Consider the following 17,004-nt stretch of genomic DNA (forward strand, 5'->3'; position numbering starts at 1 on the left):
CTCTGAATTGAAAGAATAAAAGAATAAAAAAAGAAACTTTTCCATGTCTGAAAGGCGAAAATATCGTCTACTGTTATCCTTCAAGTAGATTACGAGAAAAGCAATACTTGATGAGAAAACGAGACTCTTACTTGGTTGTTTAATTGATTTAAAAATAGCTTAAATAGAAAAGAAATAAAACCATGTTTGGAACTTGTAAATAAGGAAAACATAATTGATTCATCTCAGCATAGAAAACATTCAGTAATAGGAAAACAAGGAAGCAGATCAAGAGTACTGTAGGGAAAAATAAATAAGTAATAAAATTAGAAAAAAAAAACACCCGTAAAACGTATAAATCAGCAGAGGAACAACGGAAGATACTTTACAGTATTATATGTATATAGTCAATTACGACGAAAAAATTTGGAAACACATTAACCGACTATGAGGGCAGTTAAAATGATACCCAAAATAGCGACTAATATAATTAAAAAGCATAGACTGCGTTTTCTTGCTTTTCTAGACCTCTCATTCGCAATTTGCAACTGCTTAGAGGCATTTTTTGTATTCGTAGCGGTATTTCCAATGTTGTATTCAATATTTGTCACCAGCTCTCCCTGCTCATTCACTATCGTGCTTAAATCACCTAAAGTTCAGTTAGTCGACAGATCATCAAAATTTCGTAAAAAGTCATTCACAAAAGCGAAGAATAGAAATATGGATGAACATTTTAGGAAAAAAATACTTACGGAAAATGTCATTTAATTCGCCAATTCCTTGGGTTATATTGTCAATTTCACCTTGTCGTTCGTGAATTAATCGCTGCTGATATTCCAATTGAGAATTCGACAACCTTCTTTGGGTATGCAAATGCTGGGTACTTCTAGCTTCTGTCAGAGCATGTCTGGCATGCTCCTCTTCTTCTAATGCCTGTTGGCTCGCATCTTGGTTTAGAGCAGCTTGAGCCGCTGCCACTGTATCCGTTTCTTGTTGAGCACACTTCTGTTGAACACGCTGAAGTTCGGCCAACACGTTGTTAAAATCCTTCGTAAGCTTTGAGACTGCAAAAGAAGATGCTTCCTCTCCAAATTTTGAATCTCGAATGTTGGAAAGACGGATCAGATCTGCTCGTACGTTTTGAGACAAATCTCTAGACTTTTCTAATAATTCATGAAGATTTTTCGTGATGTTGTTGACCAAATATCTGTGAATAGCTGCCGTATTTCCTCGTAAAATGTGGATTTTTTGAGCTATAGAGTTGGCTACCGATGCAAACTCTCCATTTTGATCAGTGTAGTTTCTTCCTTGTTCTAAATCTGCAAAAGACATGATAAAAAGTAAGCGCTCTCGTACATAGAGTCGATGCTGTTTGCACTATCCTTCTCGACGACTATAAACCACCGTCCAATTTACAAGTGAGGCCTGCAATTCTTTCTTTCTTTTGTTTAAGCAACCTGAACTTTTATTCAATAGTGAATTCACAGTTAATTCTGCTTCAATTACTGAACTAAACAGTATTTCTTTTGGTATAGGTTGGTGGATAACTCCATTACTATGAAACGAATCATAACCTATTTGTTATTTTTACGTTCCGCCTCGATCGGTATACGAAATAACAACAGCGAGCTATGAGCTGCATAGACCATTTAGGGAAGTCAACCGAAACGCAGAGAGTTCATTCTAGATAAAAACATAAACAATGAAATTTCAACAAAAATGGAAGAAAAAAGATGCCTTGGTAATTATTGGAACCAATTTTTGTGTAATTCAAAACATAAACGTACTCGTGAGGGTTTACGTTCAAAAAATAATTAATTGAATTCAACGAGAGCAATGTTGCTGAGCACTGTAGGCAATGTGTCTTATTTAATAGCGCTTTTTCTTTGGAATTTAATCCCCATTTCTTTAAGGTCAGCAGGGATACACATGAGTATTAGTCTATGAAACCATATAAACCATCTCAAGAGCATGTTTGATAGAAAAAAATTATGCTAAATTGTTTCGTGTAAGTCTTTTTACATACACACTTGGTCGACATAAGTAAAAAACGTAAGGAATCGCAGATTCAGTTTCCGTTGATAACCTGACTTTCTAAATTTTGGATTTACTCAAAATTCATAGTTTGTTCATTTGGACTCGTACAATTTTAATACTTTCACTCACAAATGGATTCAAATGTTTATTTTCTGGCCTTTGTTGTATACAAGAATGGACCCACGTAACATTGTCACTTGAATGAAAACTATGATGGAAAGAACGCAAGCAAGAACCAAACTGCAAAAATGATAGAAGTCCTTTGGTAAGTTGAACTGTATATGAAAAATGGTGATTTTTATTTTCAAGTGGGAATATCTTTGACTAAAGCCTTGTTCCTTAGCAATGATCGACTTGGCAAAAAAGTCCGCGTGAAATGCATGCCTGACGATACGATAGGTGACTTTAAAAAGCTTGTTGCTGCTCAAACAGGTACAGACCCAAGGTAAATATTGCACAAGTAGTAGGAATTGGTTTACTGACTATTCGTAGGAGAATCGTGCTGAGAAAATGGCACAGCACTTACAAGGACAACATCACGCTAGCCGACTATGAAATTCATGATGGAATGAGCTTGGAGCTTTACTATTCTTAAATAGTAGTATGGCTTTTGCTGTGGATGGATGAAATTAATCCATGAGTCCTGCCGGGTTCCTTAGCTACATAAAATTCTAGCTGTCTTAAATCCGAGAGTTTCAGTATTTGTATATGGTTTTGTATTCGGTTTGCAAGTTTTTGTTTGGTATGGAAGTTAGTACGAAATGGTCTTGTAGCGAGTAAAATCGTTGTCAAAAACTTTCATTTCATCGAGCCTGGAACCCAAAAAACACAGGCGTTCCTCACTTTTGGTTTCTTTCTCTATTTAGATATGGTTTTTGGAGGAATGCCAAGTCTCGTAGTTTGGGTTGCGATCTTGCTTATTGCTGACTATGAATGAAAGGTATGTATACTTGCATATGAGAGATTTTCGTTTTCGACTCTTTGTCGATGCTTTAATACATTTTAATTATAAATTTTTAATTTTCGAACGCTCTCCATGTCTTGTAAACTGCTCAAGGTCGGTTGTCTAGTATAACAATATGTATCCAAGACATCCAAAGTACCTGAATCCCCATGAATACAATTTAGATTTCAAAAAAATCAATTGAAGACGTTCTTAGATAGCACTCCACATGTCTTTATTCTTTCCGTTTGTGATAAAAACAAAAACAATGAAACCTTCCAAATTTGAGACAATCGTGATTCTAACGTTGGTTTCTAGTAACTAAAAACTCTTATTCATTCCTTTGATTCACATTTTTATATTGAATTACTCTATAACCTAGATCTATAAAGTTTTGTGAGACAGCCTTTTTACCACAGACTGTACTGCTCACCCCGAAAAGATACGACTTTAACATTCCTTTCGTACACGGTCAGTTTTCTGTTCATTATTTTTTCTCCTTAAACTAGAATTTATAAACAAAGGAAAAAAATCTGTCATAATCGTGGTTTCGGTATTTTGTGGTATTTTGTGTCAATTCTTAGACGGATATTAGTATACTTGGTGGTTTCACTACGGGAGACTTGCAGTTACTAAAAGGCTTACATGTATTTTGGGGTTATAACGGCCCTTCGGTTCTAACTCGTAGCACCTTTTTGTGTTGCATGGCAACCTGCCCTGCATTTATTTCGAAACTAAGTCATTCTTTATCAGGCTATATCATATTTTTCTTCTTCTTCTTTTTTGTCTTATATTCTTCTCTTGTTTGCTTCGTGTTGAACAAAGTTGTTTTCCATGAGTAATCCATATCTGTCTTATACGACTGAACAAACGTGCGCTGACCTTGAAACCGACGTGCATAACGGTCTTTCTAATATTCAGGATATTGCAAAACGGCATACGGTTTATGGGGATAATGACTTAGCGGTTGATGATGATGAATCTATAGTCGTGCAATTCCTTAAACAGTTCATCCAGGATCCTCTTATACTTCTGTTATTTGCAAGCGCTGCAATATCTATATTATTAGGAAATATTGACGATGCGTTTAGTATTGCCTTGGCTATTTTTATTGTGGTGACAGTTGGATTTGTTCAAGAATACCGTTCAGAAAAATCATTGGAAGCTCTCAATAATCTTGTACCTCATTACTGCAATGTCATTCGGTCTGGTGTCACTCAACATGTAGTTGCTACGAAATTAGTGCCAGGTGATTTGATTTCTTTACAAATCGGTGACCGCGTACCCGCAGATCTTCGCATTGTTGATGCCGTCGAATTCGAAGTTGATGAGTCCAATTTAACAGGAGAAACCAACCCCAGAAAGAAAATTACTGAACCCTTAGTGTCCAATTTGCCTTTGGGTGAACGAAGCAATATGGCATTCATGGGCACTCTTGTTCGCCATGGCCATGGCCGCGGTATCGTAGTCGCTACTGGAGCCGATACCGAGTTTGGACGTGTTTTTTTGACCATGCGTGAAACTGAAAAACCAAAAACTCCTCTTCAAAACAGTATGGATCATTTAGGAAAGCAACTGTCTGCTATATCTATTGCCGGAATTGCGATCATCGTTTTAGTCGGATTTTTCCAAGGAAAAAATTGGCTAGAAATGCTTACTATTGGGGTTAGTCTGGCTGTCGCTGCAATTCCAGAAGGGCTTCCTATTATCGTTACCGTTACTCTTGCATTAGGAGTTTTACGAATGTCGAAGAAGAGAGCCATCGTTAGACGCTTACCAAGTGTAGAGACACTTGGGAGTGTAAATGTCATTTGTTCAGATAAAACGGGAACTCTCACGATGAACCACATGACAGTAACAAAAATGTACACCCCTGGCATGACTACGCCTTGTATTATACCCGACGGCGATCATCTTGATTTTTCCATTGAGAAAACTGTCGGTATGAACAAGCTTCTGTTATCTTCGGCTTTGTGTAATAACAGCAAACGACATGTAAATAAATCTGATGCGATCCTCGATACGACCAACCCATGGGCTGGTTTTCCAGTTGACGTTGCCTTAACTGAATGCTGCGAACGCTTTGGTTTGAATGATCCAAGAGGTTCATATCCTCGCCTATCAGAAATGCCATTCAACAGTGAGCGCAAATATATGTCTGTAATCGCCCATTATAACTCTACCAAAACTACTTTTATGAAGGGAGCTATGGACCAGGTTCTTAAAAGCTGTGCTTACTACACGGATAGTGCTGGAACCCAACATGAGCTCACACCCTATATGCGTGATGAAATCCGCAAGCATGAAATGGACATGGCTAAAACGGGATTACGGATTATCGCTGCAGCCAGCGGTATTCTCCCCAATAAACTGGTGTTTCATGGTCTGTTTGGTATTAATGATCCCCCAAGGCCGTACGTTCGTGAGAGTATCCAACAATTAATGACTGGTGGTGTTCGTATAATAATGATTACTGGAGATAGTATTGTTACCGCTGTCAGTGTTGCTAGGGCATTAGGTATGGCTATACCAAGCAGTGATCAAGATGCGATTCAAAACTATGCCATAACCGGTGATCAGTTGGACGAGCTAGACGATTCGTCATTGCGAGATGTTGTATCTCGCGCAGTAGTTTTTGCTCGAACGACGCCAAACCACAAAATGAAGATTGTTAAGGCACTTCAATCATTAGACGATGTAGTCGCGATGACTGGTGATGGTGTTAATGATGCACCAGCTCTAAAATTGGCGGATATTGGCATCGCTATGGGCCGTCAAGGTACCGATGTTGCTAAAGAAGCTGCTGACATGATTCTTACCGATGATTCGTTTGCAACTATTTTACACGCAGTGGAAGAAGGAAAAGGTATTTTTAACAACATTCGTAATTTTATCACTTTCCAACTTTCAACAAGTGTTGCAGCATTGTCGTTGATTGCAATCTCTTCCCTGTTTGGTCTACAAAATCCGTTGAATGCTATGCAAATATTATGGATTAATATTTTGATGGATGGACCACCAGCTCAAAGTCTTGGCGTTGAAACTGTTGACGACGACGTGATGATGAAGCCTCCTCGTCCCAGAAACGCTCCAATATTAACCGTACAGTTGTTGAAGCGGGTTCTTTTGAGTGCTTTTATTATTGTTTTCGTAACTACCTTAGTTTTCAAGGTGGAAATGAAAGATGGCCAAGTCACTGCTCGTGATACGACTATGACTTTTACCTGCTTTGTTCTTTTTGATATGTTTAATGCATTATCTTGTCGTTCTGAAACAAAATCCGTGTTTAAATTGGGAATTTTTTCCAATCGAATGTTTAATATTGCCGTCGGGGGATCATTACTTGGTCAAACTCTTGTCATCTATGTGCCTCTTTTCCAAAAAATTTTTCAAACAGAAGCTTTGGGATTTAAGGATATCGTTACGTTATTAATTTACACTAGCTCTGTTTTATGGGTTGACGAAATTCGAAAATGGTATCTTCACCGAAAAGGCCTTGTTCGAACCAAGAGTACTTATATATTAGGAAACGTTTAACTTTGATTTGATTCTGCTTGTTCAAAATTCTTACCTCGTTAAATATAATATCCGGGGTTTGTTAGAGTCGATAAGTCTGTTTTAATATAATACGAAACGTATACGCCATGAAGTCCAGTCTTTCTTATAATCCAGTGTTACTAATTCCTTAGAAAATGAGTTAGTTGTTTGTCCAACTTAATGTAAAAGCTAGTAATCCAATTGATACTTAATTTCTTTGTACAATATGTTTTTGCAATTCTGGATTGAACAATGCTGCTTAGAACTATCAATGGTTCTCTAAGGATTTACTTGAACGTTCATTAGATGCTAGGGATTCTTCCCTTTCAGTACCTTTATTTGAGTTCTTATTAAGTTCCTATGTTAATGACAACAGCACCTTTTCCATGCGTGTGCATCAGTGTTCTAATGAATTTCGATTTAAGAATAAAATTACTTAGGCTGTTCATTTTTGGAATCTTACCATTGTACTGACTGCTTGAATGATCCTACCCAGAACCAAATCCTCAACGAATGCGGCAATTGTTTCGTAAAAAGTAATAATAGTAGGTCTATTCAATTAAAATAGATCTATAGAAGATGAGGTTACCCTCATGGTTAAAAAACTCGTCTTCTTGGCTGTGGAGTGCTGCGTTGTCAGGAGCAGTTCAACGTCGACTGCTAGCGTTCGCTTTACAGAAGCTCATAGGATCAATTCTTCAAGAAGATGTTCGTCCAGAGGATATACAGCTTTTATTTTCAAAAGGAGTCCTGGTTTTGTCTAATCTACAACTAAATTGCGAGTTTTTAAATGCAGTTATCCCATTTCCCACCATTAGAGTAGTAAAAGGTATTGTTAGGAAATTGGTTCTGCATGTGAACCTTACAGATCTTGTCAATTTAAACGTGGAGCTCGAAGTCCAAGGATTGGCATTAGATGTAACACTTATTCAAACAGGTGAATATATGGATTCCACAATCTATCAGGATGCTTCCTCTCAACTCGATATTTTGGATAATGTGGTCGATTATATGAACAAGACAGCCTCCCAAGACTTTGAAGAAGAGGTTAGAAGTGAGGGACTTGACGATGAGATACCTGATAATTCCCGCAATTTACTCGACAACATTTTACAGAAGTGCCTTGCTTCTACTTCCGTGATTGTAGAACATCTAAAATTGGCACTCAAGCCATCTCATTATCCTACTGCTTTGGAAATGAGTATCGATTTTATTAATTTTTCTTCGTTTAATAACAGCTCATTATCAAGGTTACTGAATATTTCTGGAATCGTTCTGAGTATGGTCAAGCAGGATAATGATTCCGGGATTCGGAATTCATCATCTTCGGGAGGACTTGCTCACTCTTTAAGTTCCTCTGCCTCTAGTGCTATGGAGGATGCACGAAGTTTTTTTACACCTGAGTCTGAGACATCTGAATCACCAACAATGTATGTCAGTAGTGCCAAAGAAATTGCCCCTTCTGATCCTTCTTTAAATCCGGATGAGTCAAAGGAGACAGATCGTGCCATTTTTTTTCGTTCTACTGGGGAATTTCGATGTGTATTCAGCATAGAGGTCTCAACATTATTGGTTATAGAAGCTCATGTTCCTCCTTGCGTGTTTGATTTATCCCCTCAGGTTTGCGCTTTTTTGTTGTACTTGTTTAGGCTATTCAGTGATTCATCCAATTTTTCAAACATGGGATCAGATGCAGCAAAATCTCCCTTCGATAATGTTCAACTGGATATTCATGTATCTTCGTTTAAAGTAAATGTCCATTGCAGGCTACCTGATACAGTCGACTGCCTTACTGCGGCTGATATACTAGATCAGCTTCATTGGGCTCCTGAAAATTCCTCTAATCTCGAAATGCACTTTAATCAAATTCAGATATCTAATGACAATCATGATCTTAATGACCTGTTTATGACCTTTTCCAATTTTGGGATATTTATGGATGATAGTCCTTTAATTTCGTTTGATAAGGCAATGCATTCTTCTTGTTCTATAAGTTTTCATATGGAAAACTTACAGTCTACTATTACATTACGAATGTCAAGCGGTGAAATTTCTTTACCATTTGAAAAATTCATTAATATTAAGGAATTTTTTGTTACGTTTTTCAAAGATTTCGCAATGCTTCAAAACTATTTCCTGGGTTTTACTGAGATTAGCAGACGGCAGGATGCTTACCAATCTTCAAATTCCCTAAACGTAAAATCAAAGGGTCCAACAATTGAAGTTATAGTCTTGCTTGACCGTTTCCAATTCCAGCTCACGAAGCGTCGCTCTGAACAACTCACCACATGCTTTTCTATAGCCGCCAGTCATTTGCAGCTAACTAGAAAATCTTTGGGAACCTTTTCTTCCGTACTAGTGTTTTCTAAAAATATAAGTTTTGATATGGAAAACTACTCCGCCGCTGAATACCCTTGGAAAAGCATTTCATCAGAAACTGTTTTGCGAATTTCCAATGGTATTTTTGAGACACATGCGATTTCAGGATTACCAGCATTTAATGTATTTGTTCAGCAAGATGAATTTTATCATCCAAAATTTCAGAAGTTAGCGAATAAATCCGCCTGCCATGAGAACCATTTTTATGTCGCTTTTGATGGGCTTCATTTGGCAATCAATAAAGAAGTGATTGAATCTTTTAAATCATTAATTGAGGATATATCTGCCGCATTCAGCAATCCTGTAACTCCCAAAAATAGAGTGCAGCCGGACTTCAGAAACTTTTTAAAAATACGAATTCGTGATTTTTCGTTGCGTTCATCTCATGAGGACGGAAACTCTTTACTTTTGAAATCTGACAGAATAAAACATTACATGTCATGGGTTGGAGCAGAACTGATAAGCTTAGATTCTCGTACTTACAATCTTTCGGCTTACTATTCTACACGCTTTTTCAAGGATCGTCCGCTTTTGTCGGTAGTGAGAAATTTTAAAAACGGCGAAAAATATATTTTGAATTTGTCGCTCACGTTTTTCTTTCAAAATCATATTGGTTCTACTAATGAATTACAAGCAAGTGTGATTGATTTAGGGTATGAGCATTACATAGCTGATTTTTGGCTCACTAATTTCTTGAAAACGTATTTTCCTCAGGATCCTGAGGTGCCTTTCCTTGAATTTCCTAGATTTCCTTATAGCATAAACCTTACAGTATCTGATTGTATTTTAGGGTTGAACCCGTCCACCATGGAATCAAAATTATTGATGCATTTGAAAGCTCTTGAGATTCAAGTCGGTGCCATTCTTTTGGAAACAACAATCAACATCAAGGCTTTCACAAGTGAGGCTTTTTTATATATAATTAACAAATTAAATGAAGACGTTATGTCCGAGAAGAAACCCTTATTTCAAGAAGAACTTTGGAAGTCGGACGCCAAGCTATCACAAATGGCAGCCGATGTAACCATTGGTTTTGTGATTCAGTCACTTGGATACATCGAATTGGCTAGGATATCGGGCTTGAATACTGAAGTAACCGTACGGATTAATAATGGAGATTTGGCTACATATATAAACCTTAATAATGCTGATTTGCATCTCCAGTCCTGTGCTGACAGCACTCAACTATTTTTCCAAATTATTTCTGATTGTTCCACTCCGAAGAATGATAATCAGGTTAAAGATTACTTAGTATCTCCAAATCCCAGTTACACGGATTTGCTTAGAGAAGTGGACACGGAATTTTTTGCTGATATTGTAAACCTCAGAAGTTTGAGATCGTCAGATACGGATATTTCGGTTAGCAATCAAACTCTAGACATCGTCAACGACTACTATACTTCTTCTGTTAGTTCAGAAGATAAGTCATCTCAGTCAGCAGCTTCAAGGGATTCTTCTCAAAGTGAAATCTTATCAGATGATTATGATGATCTTAACTTTTCTGATGAAGAAGCTTTAGCATCTGAAGATAACTTGAAACAGGATATCGAGCTTATTGAGGATCATTTTTTAAGTCAAGGATCAATAGAGCATCCTAACCATGATGGCGAGGTTAATGAGTACGATATGAAGCTTGTAATATCCAATGTTCGTGTCAGTTGGGAATTATACGATGGATACGATTGGAATTCGACCAGACATATTATTTCTGAAGCTATCGAGACTTTTTTACAGAATAGTAAAACGAAAAACAAGGATGGAGGTAAGACTCATGTTTTTGAAAGTATATGTCTCGAAGGATTTTCTCAAATTGAAAAAATATATTTCGACAAAATTGCCGAAGCTATTGACGTGAATTATCGAACGGAATCTTTATCTAAATATGAAAGGCAGCACATTTTGCGATTAGGTCGCTCGAATAGCAACAAAGTAATGATCGAGATAATTGGATTAATGGGGAGTTTTACATCCTTACGCGGGGAAAAAGTTTCAAACGATGTTTTAAGTGAACTGGAACTTGGTATCAAAGATTTGACTATTTATGATCATTTGCTTTCGTCAACCTGGAATAAGTTTTTTAGTCGTGATACTAGATCGCCATCATCGAAAAATAGGAACCATCACATGAATATTAGATTTGCTACAGTACGCCCTTTACCAGAATTAATGAATAACGAGTTACGGGTGGAAATCGGAATCTTACCTTCAAAGATGTATATAGATCAAGATACGCTGGATTTTATAATTCGCTTTTTTACGTTCAAACCAGAAGTTCCGACGGAAACAGATGTTTCCACTACAGACCTTCCATTTTTCCAGTCTATATGTGTGCATGCTACACATTTCACGGTTGATTATAAGTTCAAAAATCCTAATCCTGCGGGAATAAAAAGTGGAAGATTACCCGATTTTGGAAACTTTCTTGTAGTTCAAGGCTCGGAAGTTTTTTTAAGGCAATTACAAATTTACGGTCTGTCTGGGATCGAGGAATTTTTGCATGCTCTTTTGACTGTTTGGTTCCAGGATATACGTAACAGTCAATTGCAGAAGGTGCTTAATGGACTAGTCCCAATTCGAACACTATTCACAGTCGGAAGTGGAGTGAAAGATATATTTGTGTCTCCTGTGAAAGGTTTACAAAAAAAGCGCTCAATGAGAAGATTCCGGCATGGAGTGTTAAAATTTACTGGAAAATATATGAACGACCTTTTATCATTTAATGCACAAGGAATGACAGGCACGCATGCGTTGTTGAAGCAAGTTGAGGAATACCTGCAATCCTCGAGAGAATTGCGATCAAGAAGATTTAGTTATTATGCAAATCAGCCGGAATCGTTGGAGCAAGGACTGCTAGAGGGTTATCATGGCTTTCGACAAGGCTTGGTCGGAGCAAGAACAACGTTACAATCTATTCCCGGCGAAGCATCTCAAAGTGCGAGTCTAGGTAGCGCTGCCCAAGTAGTAAGCAAGAAAATGCCATTAGCTATGTTGAAGCCCATGGTTGGAGCCACTGAGGCAGTTTCAAAAACCTTGTGGGGTTTGTCTAATTCGTTACAACCTCAGCGCAGGCATAACCTTCGAGAAAAATACAAGAGGTAAGTTTTCCAAAGGTTAAGGTTTTTTAATCCAAAGACTTGTTTTTTCAATTACACATTCGACGTGGGCTTTCTTAGCACAAGAAGTGAAAGCATGGAATGTTATTCTTTATCTTTAAAAACGAACGTTGCACTACTAAATTATTATGATTGAAGACTGCTGACTTGGTAGTATGATAATCTTCTATTTTAATTGTTTATGATTAATCCCGGAACCACTTGGGGTCATTTGTAGAATATGAGCTTTTATGAGAACTCAAATTCGATTGTAGACTGCCAGAGCAAAACGGGCAATTATTTAATGAATCTTTATTTTAATGAATAATCGTTGTTTATGGAAAACTAAAAACTACTTCTTTGTCACTGAGTGGATCTTTTGATTTGCAAGTAAGGTATTAGTACTTTGTAAAGAACATAGTAATCTTAATACTATCATCATGCATTGTTTATTGAACTGTCGAAAAGGTTAGAGAAAAAAAAAGTACGGTTGTCGAAGGTCGTACTGGGAATCGAACCCAGGTCTCGAGAATCAGAATCTCATGTGCTAGCCACTACACCATACAACCGTAGCTTGTCTACTTTAGAGATAATATACTCAATATATGTTTTGTTTAACAAGACATAGCTCGATGCTACACATATTTACCACATATTAAGATAAGCATGACTATAGTATAAAATGTTCGTACAGCATTTTGCAAAAAAATTTTAAGCACAAGTCTACAGGACTACAATTTACTTCTCTTCTATAATTATATCCCGCATCGCGCGTAATTTACAACTCAATTCATGAATGTAAGTAACTGGAAATAATTGTCTACTAAGCTTAGACTTCGACCATTTCACGAAGACGGCGAATAGTGGAGCGAGCACTAGTGGCAGCAGGAGTAGTGACAGTCCAAGCACCACCGGCCATAGCCTTACCACAAGCCTTACCGTGGCAGTTCCAGATGCCTATATATGTGTTAGTTGTTGTTTCCTCTAGGAAATTGTTTTAATTCAACCACGGCATCCGATTCAAAACAATGGTAAGCAGATTCGAATAGCCATGAGAAGGTTTACATACCAGCAGCAGAGCGTTTCACAGTGTTACGACCGCAGAAAGGGCATTGATAACGAGCATGTTGCTGAACCTCAATCTTGCGGACGTCACGACGCAAAGAAGCACCATAACGAACGCCATATTTACCGGTCACACCAACCTTTTTAGTTCTCTTCGTCATCTTAGATGGATGTTTTGCGTTGGGTGAGTTTTCTGAAAGCTTGCAATTCTGGAATATGCAAAGTGTGACTGTTTTTTCTACAGTCAAAATTTCTTTACAGGTGACGATGTTACTCAAATAAACAACGAATAAAAACTTGTGTCCAATTGCTTACGTGCTACTATGTAATATGCGCATATTGAAATGAATGAATGGAAAAGAAAGGTTGGAATTTTGAAACACTTTTCATTTTAAAGGAAAATATGGGTTTCAATTCTATGTGCTAAGAAAGGTTTCAACAGAAAGCAAAAACGATCCAGGCAATGTCTTGAATACCATTTGTTAGACTAATAGCAAGATCACAAAGAATGATTACTATGGTTGTGCTTTTGTAAAGAGCCATGAGACAAAAGAGAAGGAGTTGATGGATTACAATACATAGGAACCCGAACCAACTAATAAAAAAGGAAGGAAATACATAGAGACATTGTTTCTGTGCAAAGCAATCTTTGCATCGTACAAACAAGCAATGATTGAATTTTAAAGGAGTGGAAATTCTCGAACATCTAGTGACCACGAACAATCCTTCAATAAGTAGGTCTGTGCGAGTCAAACCACTTAGCAAAACTTTTAGGGGAATACCAACGGTGAATAGAAAAAAATAAATGTAAATATGTATGGGAAAAAATGAACGGACATAGACAGCGTTTAGATACAACTTTTCTTTTTTTGCTTGTTTTTTTGCTTATTAAAAAAGACAGACAATATAAAGGATAAATAATACAGAGGTTCATCGTTACGATCAGTATTCCTCTTCCATGTAGTCAGCCTCCATCGAGTCCTGGCCAACTTCCTCATAATCACGTTCTAAAGCAGCAAGATCTTCACGTGCCTCAGAAAATTCACCTTCTTCCATACCTTCACCGACGTACCAGTGAACGAAAGCACGCTTGCTATACATAAGATCGAACTTGTGGTCCAAACGAGACCAGGCCTCAGCTATAGAAGTAGTGTTAGAAAGCATGCAAACAGCTCTGTCAACCTTTGCAATGTCACTTCCTTCAATATGTTGAGGAGGACGATCACAAATACCAATTTTAAAGCCGGTTGGACACCAGTCAACAAATTGAATGGTGCGCTTAGCCTTGATGCTCGTAACAGCAGATTGAACATCACGAGGAATTACATCACCACGGTAAAGCAAGCAAGTGGCCATGTAACGACCGGCACGAGGATCACACTTGACCATTTGGTTGTAAGGTTCGAAGCATTGATTGGTAATATCTTGGACGGAGTGAGATTCGTGATAGGCCTTGACAGCGCTCACGATAGGGGCATAGGTGACTAGTGGAAAATGAATTCGGGGATAAGGGACCAAGTTGGTTTGAAATTCAGCTAAATCGACGTTCAAGCTGCCTTCGAAGCGAAGAGAGGCTGTGATAGAAGATACGACTTGAGCAATCAAGCGATTCAAGTTCTCGTATGAAGGGCGCTCAATGTCGAGGTTTCTACGACAAATATCATAGCAAGACTCGTTGTCAACCATGAAGGTACAGTCTGCCAAATCGAGGGTAGCATGAGTCGTCAAGACAGAATTGTAAGGCTCCACGACGGATGTACTTACTTGAGGAGCTGGGTATACTGAGAACTGAAGCTTAGACTTTTTGGTATATTCCATGGCCAAACGCTCGAGCAAAAGGGCTCCAAAGCCAGAACCAGTACCACCACCGAAAGAATGAAAAACGAGGAAACCTTGGAGACCAGAGCAGTTGTCTGCGATACGACGGACTTTCTCGGTCACTTCATCTACCATTTCCTTTCCGACAGTGTAATGACCACGGGCATAGTTATTGGAAGCGTCTTCCTTACCAGTAATTAATTGTTCAGGATGGAAAAGGTCCCGGTAGGGTCCAGTGCGCACTTCATCAATCACGTTGGGCTCCAAATCAACATAAATACTTCTAGGAATGTATTTTCCTTGACCTGTTTCTGTAAAGAAGGTAGAAAACCCATTGTCTTGGCTATCTGGGTTAGCTTCTGGAGCCATATAACCGTCTGGTTGGATTCCATGTTCCAAACAGTAAAGCTCCCAGCAAGCATTACCAATCTGAGTTCCTGCCTGACCAACGTGAATGGAAATGATCTCTCTCATCTCGTCTGTCTTCTGGGGTATTCTAACTGAATGCTAAAATGTTTGGTTTATGGCAGGTTTGCTGCTGTCATAAACCAAACAATGCCAAAATAGAGATGTCTATCATATTGCGGTATAGTCTCCAGCGAAATGCGCCAGTATCCATAGTAAACAAAAGGAATATATTATATTTGTGTCGGAAACTAGAATTGTTATCCTTATTTAAAGTCTGAAACTTTGTAAGAAGTCTTTGAAACTTGAAACTTGCAGATGGAAACAAAAAATTTGGGATATTTGGCTAAAAAGCACAATCCTAAGACTTCATGGACGCGACCAAACAAGAAGCAATTTCCCCTTAAGCTAAGTCCAGCTTTTTTATAGTTACAAGGCCATCTTTGGGATGATTTTTTTATTTCTGGTCTTGTTTACTAAGCGACTAGTATACAGCACGAAAACCATTATAAAGACAAATGGTATATTACGGTAAAAATAATAGCGTACGGGTTAAGTTACGAAAAGGGGACTAACGAAAGATAGCATCTGTCGTTAATTTCAACAAATTTGCATTTCCTAGAGAAAGAAAGTAAACTGGAACGTAAAAGCCTGCTCTACAGAATTGGCTCCTTTACTTGAGTATTTATATTTTCAAGCTTCTTATTCGGGTTGAAATTTTTTTTGTTTGTTACTATTTTTTGTCCGGTTGAATTTGACTTTGATTTGACCTTTTAAGAACGATTTTCTTCTTTTCTGTCCATTCCTTTGCCAAGGAAACAAGAACATATTTTTATAACAAAACTTTCATTAATTGAATATGAGTACCATTTATAAGCTTAAAACCAACGCATCTCGTGCTGGAGACGAAGAAGAAGAAGATGCCCATGCACCTGTCGTTACTACTAGAAAGCACTCTGAAGGCTTTGTTCCCGTTAAGCAAAAGGTCCTGATCCTGTCATCTCGTGGTGTAACTTATCGTCAACGCCATTTGCTTACAGATCTGATTAATATGATGCCACACACGAAGAAGGACAGCAAGTTCGAGTCTAAGGACCGTCTGTACGAGCTCAATGAGCTTGCTGACCTTTACAACTGTAACAATATCTACTTTTTTGAATCTCGTCGTCGCGAGGATCTTTATTTGCACATTGCGCGTGCTCCTAACGGACCTACTGTTAAATTTCACATCGAAAACTTGCATACAATGGACGAACTAAACATGACAGGAAATGCTTTGAAGGGTTCCCGTCCTATTCTCTCTTTTGACAAAACATTTGACTCTGCTCCTCATTTGAAGATTGTCAAAGAGCTTCTGCAACAAACCCTTGGTATTCCAAAGGGTGCTCGTCGTAGCAAACCTTTCATTGACCGTGTTTGTACACTCACTGTTGCTGACAACAAGATTTGGTTCAGAAACTACGAAATTCGCCAAAATGAGGATTCAGAGAAAGATCCTGTTACCTTGTTTGAAATTGGTCCTCGTTTTGTCATGACCATTATCAACATTATTGAAGGATCCTTCGGCGGTCCCGTTATCTTCAAAAATGACACCTTCGTCAGTGCAACCATGGCTCGTGCAGCTCTTCGTAAACAAACTGCTCAGCGCTATGTCAATCGTCAAGAAAACAAACTTGAGCACGCTGTTCGTGTCAAGCAAAATGAATACCCAGAAGATCCTTTGGAGAAGGTGTTTGCATAATTTTAATT

General features: G+C 38.0%; 7 protein-coding genes and 1 non-coding gene across 8 annotated transcripts; 4 read left to right on the forward strand and 4 right to left on the reverse strand.

The window, feature by feature from the left end:
• Nucleotides 1-416: 416 nt before the first annotated feature.
• Nucleotides 417-1,311, reverse strand: pep12 (SNARE Pep12; the record flags this gene model as incomplete). Its single annotated transcript, XM_056180971.1, has 2 exons — nt 417-628; nt 732-1,311. The coding sequence occupies 2 exons, from the start codon at nt 1,309-1,311 to the stop codon at nt 417-419; spliced, it is 792 nt and encodes a 263-aa protein (XP_056037116.1).
• A 953-nt stretch (nt 1,312-2,264) lies between these two features.
• Nucleotides 2,265-2,611, forward strand: hub1 (ubiquitin-like protein modifier Hub1; the record flags this gene model as incomplete). The annotated part of the gene is made up of 3 exons (XM_056180972.1): nt 2,265-2,281; nt 2,360-2,461; nt 2,509-2,611. 3 exons carry the CDS (start codon nt 2,265-2,267, stop codon nt 2,609-2,611), a joined length of 222 nt encoding a protein of 73 aa, XP_056037281.1.
• A 1,182-nt stretch (nt 2,612-3,793) lies between these two features.
• pmr1 (plasma membrane P-type ATPase, calcium transporting Pmr1) lies at nt 3,794-6,496 on the forward strand (the record flags this gene model as incomplete). Its single annotated transcript, XM_056180973.1, has 1 exon — nt 3,794-6,496. The coding sequence occupies one exon, from the start codon at nt 3,794-3,796 to the stop codon at nt 6,494-6,496; it is 2,703 nt and encodes a 900-aa protein (XP_056037282.1).
• A 579-nt stretch (nt 6,497-7,075) lies between these two features.
• On the forward strand, nt 7,076-11,974 carry atg2 (autophagy associated intermembrane lipid transfer protein Atg2; the record flags this gene model as incomplete). Its single annotated transcript, XM_056180974.1, has 1 exon — nt 7,076-11,974. The coding sequence occupies one exon, from the start codon at nt 7,076-7,078 to the stop codon at nt 11,972-11,974; it is 4,899 nt and encodes a 1,632-aa protein (XP_056037279.1).
• A 490-nt stretch (nt 11,975-12,464) lies between these two features.
• On the reverse strand, nt 12,465-12,536 carry SOMG_20099. The gene has a single exon. It is a non-coding gene; the product is annotated as a tRNA-Gln (tRNA).
• Nucleotides 12,537-12,796: 260 nt separating this feature from the next.
• rpl4301 (60S ribosomal protein L37a) lies at nt 12,797-13,193 on the reverse strand (the record flags this gene model as incomplete). Its single annotated transcript, XM_056180975.1, has 2 exons — nt 12,797-12,924; nt 13,037-13,193. The coding sequence occupies 2 exons, from the start codon at nt 13,191-13,193 to the stop codon at nt 12,797-12,799; spliced, it is 285 nt and encodes a 94-aa protein (XP_056037280.1).
• A 781-nt stretch (nt 13,194-13,974) lies between these two features.
• On the reverse strand, nt 13,975-15,324 carry atb2 (tubulin alpha 2; the record flags this gene model as incomplete). The annotated part of the gene is made up of 1 exon (XM_056180976.1): nt 13,975-15,324. One exon carries the CDS (start codon nt 15,322-15,324, stop codon nt 13,975-13,977), a length of 1,350 nt encoding a protein of 449 aa, XP_056037285.1.
• A 790-nt stretch (nt 15,325-16,114) lies between these two features.
• brx1 (ribosome biogenesis protein Brx1) lies at nt 16,115-16,996 on the forward strand (the record flags this gene model as incomplete). The annotated part of the gene is made up of 1 exon (XM_056180977.1): nt 16,115-16,996. One exon carries the CDS (start codon nt 16,115-16,117, stop codon nt 16,994-16,996), a length of 882 nt encoding a protein of 293 aa, XP_056037286.1.
• Nucleotides 16,997-17,004: the final 8 nt, after the last annotated feature.

Source organism: Schizosaccharomyces osmophilus, chromosome 1 (genome assembly GCF_027921745.1).
Source record: "Schizosaccharomyces osmophilus chromosome 1, complete sequence".
Taxonomy (NCBI): domain Eukaryota; kingdom Fungi; phylum Ascomycota; class Schizosaccharomycetes; order Schizosaccharomycetales; family Schizosaccharomycetaceae; genus Schizosaccharomyces; species Schizosaccharomyces osmophilus.